Genomic DNA, 12526 nt, shown 5'->3' on the forward strand with positions numbered 1-12526 from the left:
TCAACCAACTGAGCCACCCACGTGCCCTGATAGAAAGTTTTTGATGGAAAAAATCAATCAAGGGGGTGCAGCTTTTGAAAATAGTACAAGAAATACGTAGTAGGTACCTATCACTATTGTAAAGCTCTAGGGAGATTGAAGTGAACAAAACACAAAGACCCTACAAGAAAGCAAAGTAGTATGCCTTACAATACTTGGAAATTTGGAACTTGGAAAAATAGAGTAAAGGAATAGAGAGTGACTGAGGTGGGTGCTCTTTTAGATAGGCTGGTCCAGGAAGGCATCTCTGAAAAGAGATGACCTTGGAAAGAGACCTGAATGAAGTGGGCAGTGCCATACAGCTCTCCAGAGGCAGAGCTGTTCAGGCAGGTGGAACAGTAAGTGCAAAGCCCTGAAACAAAAGTATAAGCACTGGCATATATGAACAGTAACATAGGACAAATTTCACATTCACTTCTTTCTTGAAAAACTTTCGAATGAACAGAAATGAATTATGGTGGGTAAGTTGTCATTTGTTTATCTTACAGATGTAAGAGTTCCCATGTTAAGTTGGGGCTCCTCAGAACTGAGCCTCAAAGAATAGTCTCTAATGCACTCTGGGAACTCCTGTTGTAGCTAGTTGACTGACATATTGACTCATCCTTTAGTTCGTTCAACAAATGCTTACTGTGTATCTCCTGTGTGGCAGGCAGTGGTAAAGTCCTGGGCTTACACAGACAAGACATACAAAGTCCCTGCCATAAGGAGCTTACAATAAGGATAACAAGTATATCAAAGATAATTCAGATGATGGTTACTACTATTAATAGTGTAATGGGAACAAGGTAGATGATAATGGTGGAAGGCCCTTTTTAGGAATTGACAGTGGGCTGACAGCTAAATGATACCCAATATCAAATTAAAAGGAAGAGCATTATTACAGCATGGAGAACTGTCTTGACTGGTTCACGCCACAGAGGGAAGGCTTTTGTGGCTTGAACTTAGAGCCAAAAAGAAGCCAAAAGAAGGTAAATGAAGTTGACAGTTACAGATTGCATGGAACTCTGCCATGGTAAAGAGTCTGGAATTTTTTTTTAAGATTTATTTATTTTAAAGAGAGAGAGTGTGCACGCTAGAGAGAGTTCACACGTGGGGGGAAGGGCAGAGGGAGGAAATCTCAAGCAACTCAAGCAAACTCCCTGCTGTGGAGCCCAACTTGGGGCTCGATCTTATGACCCATGAGATCATGACCTGAGCCTGTATCACAAGTCGGTCACTTAACCAATTGAGCCACCCCAAGGGTTTGGGTTTTTAATATAGATAATTATGAGGAATATAAGAGATTTTAGCTGAGATATGTATAGTGCTTTAAGAACATAATGAAGAAAGTTAGTTGGGTGCCTGGGTGGCTCAGTCCGTTGAGCTGTTGGTTCTTGATTTCTGCTCTACATGATCTCAGGGTCCTGGGATCAAGCCCTGTGTGGGGCTCCGAGCTCAGTGAGGAATCTGCTTAAGGATTCTTTCTGTTCCTTTCTCTCTGCCCCCTCCCCTGCTCACAAGTGTGTGCGCTCTCTTTTCTCTCCCTAAAATAAATAAATCCTAAAAAAAAAAGTTAGTGAAATGCAAAGTTACTGGGGAGTGTATTAAATTCAACAGAATAGGGGCTCCTGCATGGCTCAGTCAGTTAAGCATCGGACTCTTGATCTTGGTTGGCTCAGGTCTTGATCTCAGGGTCATGAGAGCCTGCTTGAAAAATCAGTAAATAAAGGTTATTATTAAAAAAAAAAACTCAGAATAGATCCAATTAATCTCTGTAATCCTCCCAGTACACAGTTTCTAACATGCTGCCTTGAATAAATGTCAAAAGGTAGAACAAGTTTGTGTGGCAAAGAAAGACAAGGGTTTTTTGGGTTTTTGGGTTTTTTTAGCTTACATAACACTGATGTAGATGATTTTGCTTGGCAACAGCAAACTTTCATTTCAAACAGATTGAGCATTTCAACAGAAAGAATGGGTAAGGAATTGATTAAATCACTACTTTCCAAAGTTTTTTTGTTTTGCTTTTTTTTTTAAAGATTTTATTTATCTATTCATGAGAGACAGAGAGAGAGAGAGAGAGAGGCAGAGGGAGAAGCAAGTTCCCAAGGAGCAGGGAGCCCAATGCGGGACTCGATCCCAGGACCCCAGGACCATGACCCGAGCCGAAGGCAGACGGCCAACCATCTGAGCCACCCAGGCGCCCTGTTTTTTAATACTCATTTGGGGGAGAGAGTGAGCAAGAGAGCACACGAGCAGGGGCAGAGGGAGAGGGAGAAGCAGACTCCCCTGCTGAGCAGGGAGCCTGACACAGGGCTTGATCCCAGGCTGGGATCATGACCTGAACCAAAGGCAGACACTTAACTGACTGAGCCACCCAGGCACCCCTTTCCAAAGTTTTATATAATAAAGTAGTTCTGTGGCCAAGTAACGGGGGGGAATTCTGGATTAAATAACATTAAACTGATAATTTACTGTTTGAGTTCCTGAAACCTTTAAGGGAATATAATGCATAGCATTTTCCAAACTTTTTTTTTTTTTTTTAATTTTGTATTTAAGGGCCGTCTGGCTGGCTCAGTCAGAGGAGCATGCGATTCTTGATCTCAGGGTTGAGTTTGAGACCCACGCTGGGTGTGGAGATTGCTTAAAGATAAAATCTTTTAAAAATCTTAAAAAATTTTTTTGTTAAATCTTTATATCCAACTCAAAACCACAAGATCAAGAGTCGCCTGCCAGCCAGGCACCCCTGCATTTTCCAAAGTTTTGATATAAAACCCAGAAAGGGTAGCCTCTCAATAAATTGTGTGTATGTTTGAGTGGTACTTGATATTCATGCCATAGAGTGGTTTGCACTGCGTCAAAGGAAGTGAATGGATAGGTGGAGGAATCTATTAAATAAGAATATTGGCTTCCCTTATGATAAAAACATCTTCCAGTTAAAGGAAAAGACTAATGAGAATACGGATAGTTTCAAACAAATCATTCTCCTTAAAAGTTTGTAGTTTCTGGCTGTGGAGGGATGCTGCACAAGCATAGTATTAGCTATCGCCCTTATCTATAGCATTAGCTAACCCGCCCCCAAGATGACCTTCCTATTGCTATCCCCGGTGTTTCCACTCTAGTTCAGTCCCCTGTCATTATTATTTCCCCCTGAGAGATAGCCTTGGTTAGTAGGAAGAGAGTAGACCTTATAGAGTCAGACTGATCTATTGAATCTAATTTTTATTAACTATGTGTGACTTGGGGCAAGTTAGTTAATCTCTCTAAGTCTCCTTGTGTATAAAATGGTTATTATATGAAATGATGTAAACCATGCAAAACATCTGTCATTGTGCCCTTCCCCCATTTAAAAAAAAAAGTGTCCTAACACACCTTCATTTGTTCTTCTCAACTCCATTCTGGAAACATTGCCAGCCCAAAGTTCATATACTCCACTTTCATTAAGTTTTGACTCATTTCAAAAAACCTTTAGTGACTTCCTATTGTACATTAAATCATGAAACTTCAGCTAAATACTGAGGAACTATATGATCCGATCTTAGCCTCCAATTCCTTTATTCTCCAAAGGAGGTATGTACTCTTCCTGTCTGTTAACTTTGCTCACACTAGTTCTTGTATGGGATGGGTCTTCATTCTACTTTGCCTTTTCAGTTCTGTGTATCTTTCCTCTTTTTTATTTGTAATATTTTATTCATTTGTTTTGAGAGAGAGAGCGAGAGTGAGGGAAGTGGGAGGGGGACAGGAAGAGGGAGAAGCAGACTCCTTGCTGAGCAGGGAGCCCAACGTGGGGCTCGATCCCTTGACTCCAGGATCATGACCTGAGCTGATGGCAGTTGCTTAACTGACTGAGCCACCCAGGCGCCCTTCTATGTATCTTTCAAGTTAGCTAAAGACAGCCTCTTGGACATCTGGGCCCACATGTAAATGTAGGCCAAGTGACTCGCTTATTAACTTCCTAGCTTAAGTTACTGTCTGTGATTCATTTGGCACCTCTACTCCGGAGAACAAATGTGTTTCAGGGTTTCTTTTTGGATGCAACATTCCTGAGGGGTGTGGGGTAGCACTCTGCAATCAAACACATTACTATTTCTTAAATAAAACAAATTTATATACTAAGTGAGATACCTTATTTATAGCCTCAGGCAGTTTGGGCCAGGTTTTGCTGCCGAACGAGTTTGTTACAAACTTTAAAAAAAAACCAAACCTTTCAGGGGCACCTGGGTGGCTCAGTCTACTCTTGATCTCAGCTCAGGGTTATGAGTTCAAGCCCAGCATTGGGCTCCATGCTGAGCGTGGAGACTGCTTAAAAAAAAAAACCACAACAACAACTTTCAGTTTTAGACTTTTGGATTTCAGAACTGCAGGAAAGGGATTATGGGTCTGTAGTTGGCATCGCAGTTGAAGTGTCTTGTCTTCCAACTAATATGTAAGCTCCTTTGAGAGCCTGAATTTAATTACCTTTGACAGAATCATTTTAAGAATACAATAAAGGGTACCTTGGTGGCTCAGTTGGTTGTGTCTGCCTTCAGCTCAGGTCATGATTCCAGAGTCCTGGGATCGAGCCCTGCACCCAGGCTCCCTGCTCATTGGGGAGTGGGCTTCTCCCTCTGCCTCTCCCCTCCGGCTTGTGCTCGCTCTCTCACTCTCTCAAATAAATAAAATCTTAAAAAAAAAATAAAATTTTAATAACTTTCTGATTGCAAGTGTGATACATATAGTAGTTGTGGGATATTAGGAGAATCTAGAAGAATATGAAAAGAACAAAAATGTCCATTGTTCATCGCATGGACATTACTGCTGTTTACATTTTGGAGTGTATTTTTAGTTTTTCTATATAGTGTGGTATGTGTAAATTTTTTTTAAGATTTTGTTTTTAAGTAACCTCTGTACCCAGTGTGGGGCTTGAACTTAAAACTCTCAAGATCAAGAGTTGCATGCTGTACCAACTGAACCAGCCTGGTGCCCCTAAATATTTTTCACATAATTTGAATTGTATATTTGAGCTTTTTCCACTTAGCTTTATTACATTTTACAAAAATTATTACATACTTGTTTTTTTCTTGTCATAGAAGCCCCAGATTGAGTTTGGTGCATGGTTGCCCTGAGAAGGCTATATTTCCCTGGGTTCCCTGGGAGCTAGTGCAGTTTTAGGGGCGCCTGGGTGGCTTGGTTCCGTTAAGCTCCTGACTCTTGTTTTGGTTTAGGTCATGATCTCAGGGTCATGAGATCAAGCCCTGTTTCACCTTGTGCTGGGCGTGGTGCATGCTTAAGATTCTCTCTCTCCCTCTCCCCCACCTTTTCTTTCTCTGAAAAAAAGTGCAGTTTTAAAAAAATTAGCTTTATTGAACTATAACTTACTGTGAATTCATTTTAAGTGTACTTTTTGGTGAGTGTCATTAATTTTACACAGTTGTGCATCCATCACCATACTCACATCATGGTTTTAGACCATTTTTATTGTCCCCAGAAAGTTCTGTTGTTTTGCATTTAATTTTATCTACTCACCAAGAACTCGGAGATCACAATGTCCTATTTTATAGAGTTCTCAAGCTTTTTTGTTTATGGGGAATGATGTGTGCGTGCACTCTTGTAATTTATACATATGTGCTATTCTGTGTTTCTTAGCTTTATTTTGTCACTTACGTTTAGCTTTTAATTTGTAATATATTAGATGTGAATTTTTTGGTCAATGGCAGTGTATTCTGTGATTTATGTTTGGTGTTGTTTAAGCTTTGAATATTAAAGTAGTTGCTTCTTTACTGAGATATAGAGATATAATTGACATATTACCATTAGGTTTGGGTGTACAACATAATAATTGTATATATTATGAAATGATCACAGTAAGTCTAGTTAGTATCCATCACTACACATAATTACAGATTTTTTTTTTTTTTGTCATCAGAACTTTTTTTTTAAAAGTAGGCTCCACACCCAACATGGGGCTTGAACTCACGACCCCGAGATCATCAAGAGTTGCATATTCTACTGACTGAGCCAGCCAGGTGCCCCGTAATACAGTATAATTTGTTTGTTTGTTTATTTATAGTAATTTCTGTACCCAAAGTGAGGCTTGAACTCATAGCCCAAGATCAAGAGTTGCATGCTCCCCTGACTGAGCCAGCCAGGTGTCCCTGTATTACTAACTATAGTCACTATGCTGTACATTATATCCTCATGGCTTACTTACTTTATAACTAGAATTTTGTACCTTTTGACCTCCTTCACCCATTTCGTGCACCTCTAACCCCCCACCAATTGGTTCTCTGTATCTGTGAGCTCTGGTGTGGGGGTTTTTTGTTTTAATTTATTTTTTAAGATTTTATTTATTTATTAGAGAGAGAGAGCGAGAGAGAGTACAAGCGGGGAGTGGCAGGGAGAGGGAGAAGCAGGCTCCCGCAGAGCAGGGAGCCCGACATGGGGTTCGATCCCAGGACCCTGGGATCATGACCCGAGCCGAAGGCAGACGCTTAACCGACTGAGCCACCCAGGCGCCCCTTATTTTAATTTTAAATTCTACATAGGAGTGAGATCCTATGGTATTTGTCTCTCTCTGACTTAATTCACTTAGCATAATGCCCTGAAGGTCCTCCAGGGGCATATGCCTGGCTCAGTCAGTAGAGCATGTGACTCTTGATCTGGGGAGTTGTGAGTTAAAAGTCCATATTGGGCACGGAGCCTACTTTAAAAAAAAAAAAGTCTATCCATTTTGTCACAAGTGGCGGGATTTCCCATTTTTGTGGCTGAATAATATTTCATTATATACACATATCTGGTTTCTTTTATCCATTTATCCATTGGTGAACATTTATAAAGGTTATTTCCATGTCTGGACTGTTGTAAATAATGTTGCGGTGAACGTATGGGTACAGATATCTTTTTGAGTTTGTGCTTTCATTTCCTTTGGATAAATACCAGAAATGGAGTTTATTTCTAATTGAGAGCGAACGAGAGAGCACGAGTAGAGCTGCAGAGGGAGAGAGCAAAGCAGACACCCCCCTGAGAGGGGAGCCTGATATGGGGCTCGGTCCCAGGACCCCGGGATCATGACCCGTGCCGAAGGCAGACGCTTAACGACTGAACCACCCAGGCGCCCCAAGTTTTTTTTTTTTTTTTTTTTTAGATTTTATTTATCTATTTGACAGAGACACAGCAAGAGAGGGAACACAAGCAGGGGGAGTGGGAGAGGGAGAAGCAGGCTTCCCCACAAAGCAGGGAACCCGACGTGGGGCTCGATCCCAGGACCTCGGAATCATGACCCAAGCTGAAGGCAGATGCTTAACGACTGAGCCACCCAGGCGCCCCCAAGATTTTATATATTGAGAGGGAGAGAGTGTGCATGCAGCAACAGGAGTTGGGGGGTGGGAGGGCAGAGGTGGAGGGAGAGGAACAAGCACACTCCCAGCTGAGCGCAGAGCTGGAGGCAGGGCTGGATCCCATGACCCTGAGATGAGGACCCAGACCTGAGTCAAAACCAAGAGTCCGACACTCAACCACCTGAGCCACCCAGGTACCCCCAGAAGTGGAATTTCTGGATCATGTGGTAGTTCTATTTTTAATTTTTTGAGGAACCTCCGCACAGTTTTCCATAGTGACTGCACCAATTTACATTCCCACCAGCAGTGCACAAGCTTTCCCTTTTCTGCACATCCTTGCCAACACTTGTTATTTCTTATCTTTTTCATGACAGCCATTCTAACAGGAATGAGGTGAAGTCTCATTGTGGTTTTGGTTTGCATTTCCCTGATGGTTAGTGATGTTGAGAACCTTTGCATGTACCTGTGGGCCATCTGTATGTCTCAGAAAAATGTTCAAATCCTCTGCCCATTTTTAAATTTTATTTATATATACAAGAAAATATATATTTATATATATAATTTTTATTTTTTTGCTTTTTGAGTTGTGTGGGCTTTTAGTATATTTTGGATATTAACCTCTTATCAGATATATAATTTGCAAATAATGCTCCCATTGATAGGCCACATTTTTCATTTTGTTGATGGTTTCCTTTGCTGTGCAGAAGCTTTTTTTTTAAGGTTTGATTTATTTATTTGAGAGAGAGAGAGAGAGCACAAGCAGGGGGAGTGGCAGAGGGAGAGGGAGAAACAGGCTCCCTGCTGAGCAGGACCCTGGGATCATGACCTGAGCTGAAGGCAAGACGCTTAACCAACTGAGCCACCCAGGTGCCCCTGTGCAGAAGCTTTTTAGTTTGATGTAGACCCACTTGCTTATCTTATTTGCTTATCGAAAGTTGCTTTTTAATCATAATCACAGCTGTCATCTTCTGAATCCCAGAATTCTCTCCCCAGGTACAGATTCTCAGCATCTGGTTTGTTGTCAATCCTTGTGATTGCATGTTGTACACAAAGAAATTTATTCTAGTTTCTTTAATCTCAGAACTCTTTATGGGATCCTTATTTACTGCTTAAAATTGTAATTTCTCATGGTGGACCTTAACAAAAAAAAGTTCCTAGTGAGTCTTTTTTTAAACCCCTTGTTTCCCCCCCCTTTTTTTTAGCATTAAATCTGATAAACTTTATGGTGACTTTGATCAGTTCTTCACCTTTGTTTTTCTGTGCCTCTTTTTGACTTTGTGGTACGGTTTTTCTTCTTCATCTCAAAATTAACTCACCATTGTCTCAGAAAAGTCCATCTTATCTTCTGGAACTTTGCCTCAGCTGAGTCAGGCTTATAGCCCATACCTTAAAACATAACAAATGGATGACTTTCAGAGAGGGGAAGACCCATGGTATAAAAGTATTCTTTTATGTAAATCATTGTATCCCAATGTGACCAATTTATCAAAGCTCATTTTTTGTTTTAGGTTCTATGGCAATGGAGCTCAGCGATGCAAATTTGCAAACACTAACAGAATACTTAAAGAAAACTCTTGATCCTGATCCTGCCATCAGACGTCCAGGTAAAGAGAATGTTTTGTGGTTTGATTTATTCTTTAAGGACAGATGATGAAAACCTTTGCATAATCTATCTGTATTTGTAAATTGAAAAAAAAAAGATTTAACACTTGATTCTGGGGCATAGTTTTTCATTCTCTACCAGTAAAGTGTGTGGTTGGCTGCTTACAGCTGCTGTAACATATGGTGATGTGGGGTGTTTTTGGTTTGGTTTTGTTTTTTGAGTAAAGTAGCCTTTATTTGGCATCTTCTGGGATTAAAAAGTACTAGTGTGTCTAGAATGCTTTGTCCCGTCACCTTTCTGAAAATCCCCACACCTGCCTGTTTTAGAAATATAATAATTAGGGCACAGAGATGAGAGTTAATTGCTTTAAAAAGTGATTAAATGAATTAAACTAGGTAATGAGATGCTGTCTCTTAATCCCCATGTTGGGTTTGATTTAATTAATACATTTTAAGACCTAGGGTTCCTCCCTCCTGTATTTGACCAGTTTCTGTTAGAAACTTTTGTGCTAGCTTAGAATTGTAAACTCAGATGCCCAAAGGACTCAAATGTGAAGGTAAAAATGAGGGAGGCAGGTGAAGTGAGGATTGGTAATTTCATGTGACTTATATGCCTTGGTTAAGGGCCTTTAGAACAAGCTAACTTTGGGGGATTCAAACCACTTTTGCAAGATCAGATTTCCAGCTTTGTTGGAAAAATAAAAGACATTTCTGTGAAGTGTCCTCATTTTTAAATGATAATTTGAAATACCATGCAAACCAAGCAAACCCTCCTTCTGAGGGCCAGATGTGTCTTGTGGATGGGTAGCCAGTTGATGATTCTCGATGTGAGCCATATTAACTAGGTATCAACCTGCTGCTTCAGAACTTAACTAATGTGCATGCTCAGAAAGAGGATTTTGGAACGCCTCCACAAAGACACAAGTGGATGTGTGTGTGTGTTGCAGTTATATATTATATATAATAAATAGAATTATAAACATGTTAATGCATCCATTCTATTCTAGAATAGTGTTTGTGATTTCTGAGAGGGAGAATTGTGGCTTTTCCCATTAGTGCTTAAAAAGGTAATGTGTTCTTGGAGGAAGGGAAATTAATGGCTCTAATCTTCTTAGACTTTCTCAGAAAACCTCTGCAAACCCTGTCTATTAAAAACTATTTTTAATAATTTTGTCTTTGTAAGGCAAGGGTGTTAACTGTTTTATGAATTCAGGATAGACTGTAGGAATAAATTGATGAATGAGTTAGGAACGTAGCATTTCTCAGGGATTGGTACTAGACTCAGTGTTTCTAGAAAATGATCTGGAGGTTGAAATGTGTAGTACAGATACCACTATGCTCCCTTGGTTTTGTGATGAGACTGGTCCAGATGAACTGGAAGACATTTTGAGGCTCCTTGAGTGTGTAGAAACATGTCTGTGTGAATATTCTGTGAGCAAGTTGAAGGAAATGAACACAGAAAGAAATAATTCGACTTAAACTCATGAGATTTCTTTAAGGATATTGATTACAATTTAAGAAAGAGACCTGGCGATCTATATGGGCTTTCCCCCAGATCATGGATCTAGTGTGTTGCCCTGTGTGCAGTGCTAACCACTGAGAGGAAACAACCAAAGCCTTCCAGACTCCTACAAAACCATAGTGAGTCCCCTCCTGAAAAACATTTTTCAGTTTAGCCCTCCTCGTCTTTTAAGAAAGACATGATGGACACAAAGCAGGGAGGATTTGAGGATGGCTATCAAACTCTTGGGACTCAGTTCAGAAAGAAGACAGGTATTAAATCATAATATTGTAGAAAATAATAGATGCTAATGGCAGACCTTTTCAATGAAGTTTATGAAGACGTGCTATAAACCTTCACTTGTGTGATCAGTAAACTTTGGAGAGTTCTTTTTTTTTTTTTTTTTTAACATTTTATTTAGGGACGCCTGAGTGGGTCAGTCAGTTAAGCATCTGCCTTCTGCTCAGGTCATGATCCCAGGGTCCAGGGATCGAGTCCTGCGTCAGGCTCCTTGCTCATCAGGGAGCCTGCTTCTCCCTCTGCCTACAGCTCCCCCTGCTTGTGCTCTCTGTCTCTCACAAATGAATAAGGTCTTAAAAATATATATATATTTTATTTATTTTACGAGAGAGAGAGCGAGTGAGCACGCAAGCACAGAGGGAGAGGGAGAAGCAGACTCCCAATGAGCAGGGAGCCCTATGCGGGGCTTTATTTTAGAAGCAGCGTGTGCATAGGGGCTGGGTGGAGGGGCAGAGAATCTCAAGCAGACTCCCCACTGAGCTCAGAGCCTGGCTATCTAATGACCCTGAGATCATGACCTGAGCCAAAATCAAGAGTCAGACGCTTAACTGCCTGAGGCACCCATTCGCCCCTAAACCTAGGAGACTTCTTATCCCTAAGTGTGGTAGGAGTTGAAAATATGTGGGTAAAATCTTCAAATACTTTTTTGCTCATACTGGAAATGTTTAGTTCAAGAAGAAAACTGAGGGCTAGTGTGATAGAGTAAGGACTGGACTAAAACTTTCTCAGTGATGAAATCTAGCTGTGCGATCTTAGACAAGTTACCTAACTCAGGAGCCTTGTATTTATTTATTTATTCATTCATTCATTTTTTTGTTTATTTAGAGATTTTATTTATTTCACAGAGAGACCATAAGCAAGGGGAGCTGCAGAGGGAGAGGGAGAAGCAGGCTCCCCACTGAGTAGGGGATCCCGATGTGGGGCTCGATCCCAGGACCCTGGGATCACACCCTGAGCTGGAGGCAGACGCTTAACCAACTGAGCCACCGAGGCACCCCGATTTTTTGATCATTTAATTAGAGATCTACATAGATACAAAACGGAAAGGCTTGGTTATAATGTCAAATCTTCTAACATGGAAATTCTTTTACAGCTGAGAAATTTCTTGAATCTGTAGAAGGAAATCAGAACTACCCACTTTTGCTTTTAACATTGCTGGAAAAGTCCCAGGATAATGTTATCAAAGTTTGTGCCTCAGTAACATTCAAGAACTATATTAAAAGAAACTGGAGAATTGTAAGTATTTTGTGAACACACGGTCTGATAACCTGTATGTTTGTAAGATTTGTGTGTAATGCTCCTGAAAAATTCAGACACAGATTAAAGATGAAATTAAACCGAACCGCCCTCAGCAAAACATCAGCAGGTCAAACCTAAAAAGGTGTAAAAAGAATTACACACCATGACCAAGTGGGATTTATCCCAGGGATGCAAGGCGGCTTCAACATTCAAAAATCAGTTAATGTAATCCTGTTAATAAACTGACAAAAGAAAAATCACATGATAATATCAGTAGCTACAGAAAAGGCATTTAACAAGATTCTGCGCCCATCTATGATAAAACTGTCAGTAAACTAGGAATAAAAGAGAACTTTCTTAACTTGATAAAGACTATATACAAACAACTTAGAGCTAATATCCTATTTAATGGTGAGAAACTTGGAGCTTTTTCACTAAGATCAGGTACAAAGCAAGAATGTCCCCTCTTCTCACGTCCTCTCAACATTGTACTTTCGGAAGTCCTTGCTGATGGAGTAAGAAGAGGAAGTAAAAAGGTATTACTGACTGGGAA

The 12526-nt window shown here is 40.5% G+C and overlaps 1 protein-coding gene across 3 annotated transcripts in view; it reads left to right on the top strand.

Annotated features, from left to right (window-relative positions):
• The window catches only part of CSE1L (chromosome segregation 1 like), a 42834-nt gene that overhangs the window by 4088 nt on the left and 26220 nt on the right, over window positions 1-12526 (top strand). For all 3 annotated transcript variants that reach the window (XM_027621555.1, XM_027621556.1, XM_027621554.1), the window contains 2 exons: window positions 8840-8935; window positions 11828-11970. In XM_027621555.1, the coding sequence (XP_027477356.1) occupies window positions 8845-8935; window positions 11828-11970 (234 nt within the window). In that variant the 5' untranslated portion in view covers window positions 8840-8844. The remainder of the gene's footprint in view (window positions 1-8839; window positions 8936-11827; window positions 11971-12526) is intronic.

Source organism: Zalophus californianus, chromosome 8, assembly GCF_009762305.2.
Source record: "Zalophus californianus isolate mZalCal1 chromosome 8, mZalCal1.pri.v2, whole genome shotgun sequence".
Classification (NCBI taxonomy): Eukaryota; Metazoa; Chordata; class Mammalia; order Carnivora; family Otariidae; genus Zalophus; species Zalophus californianus.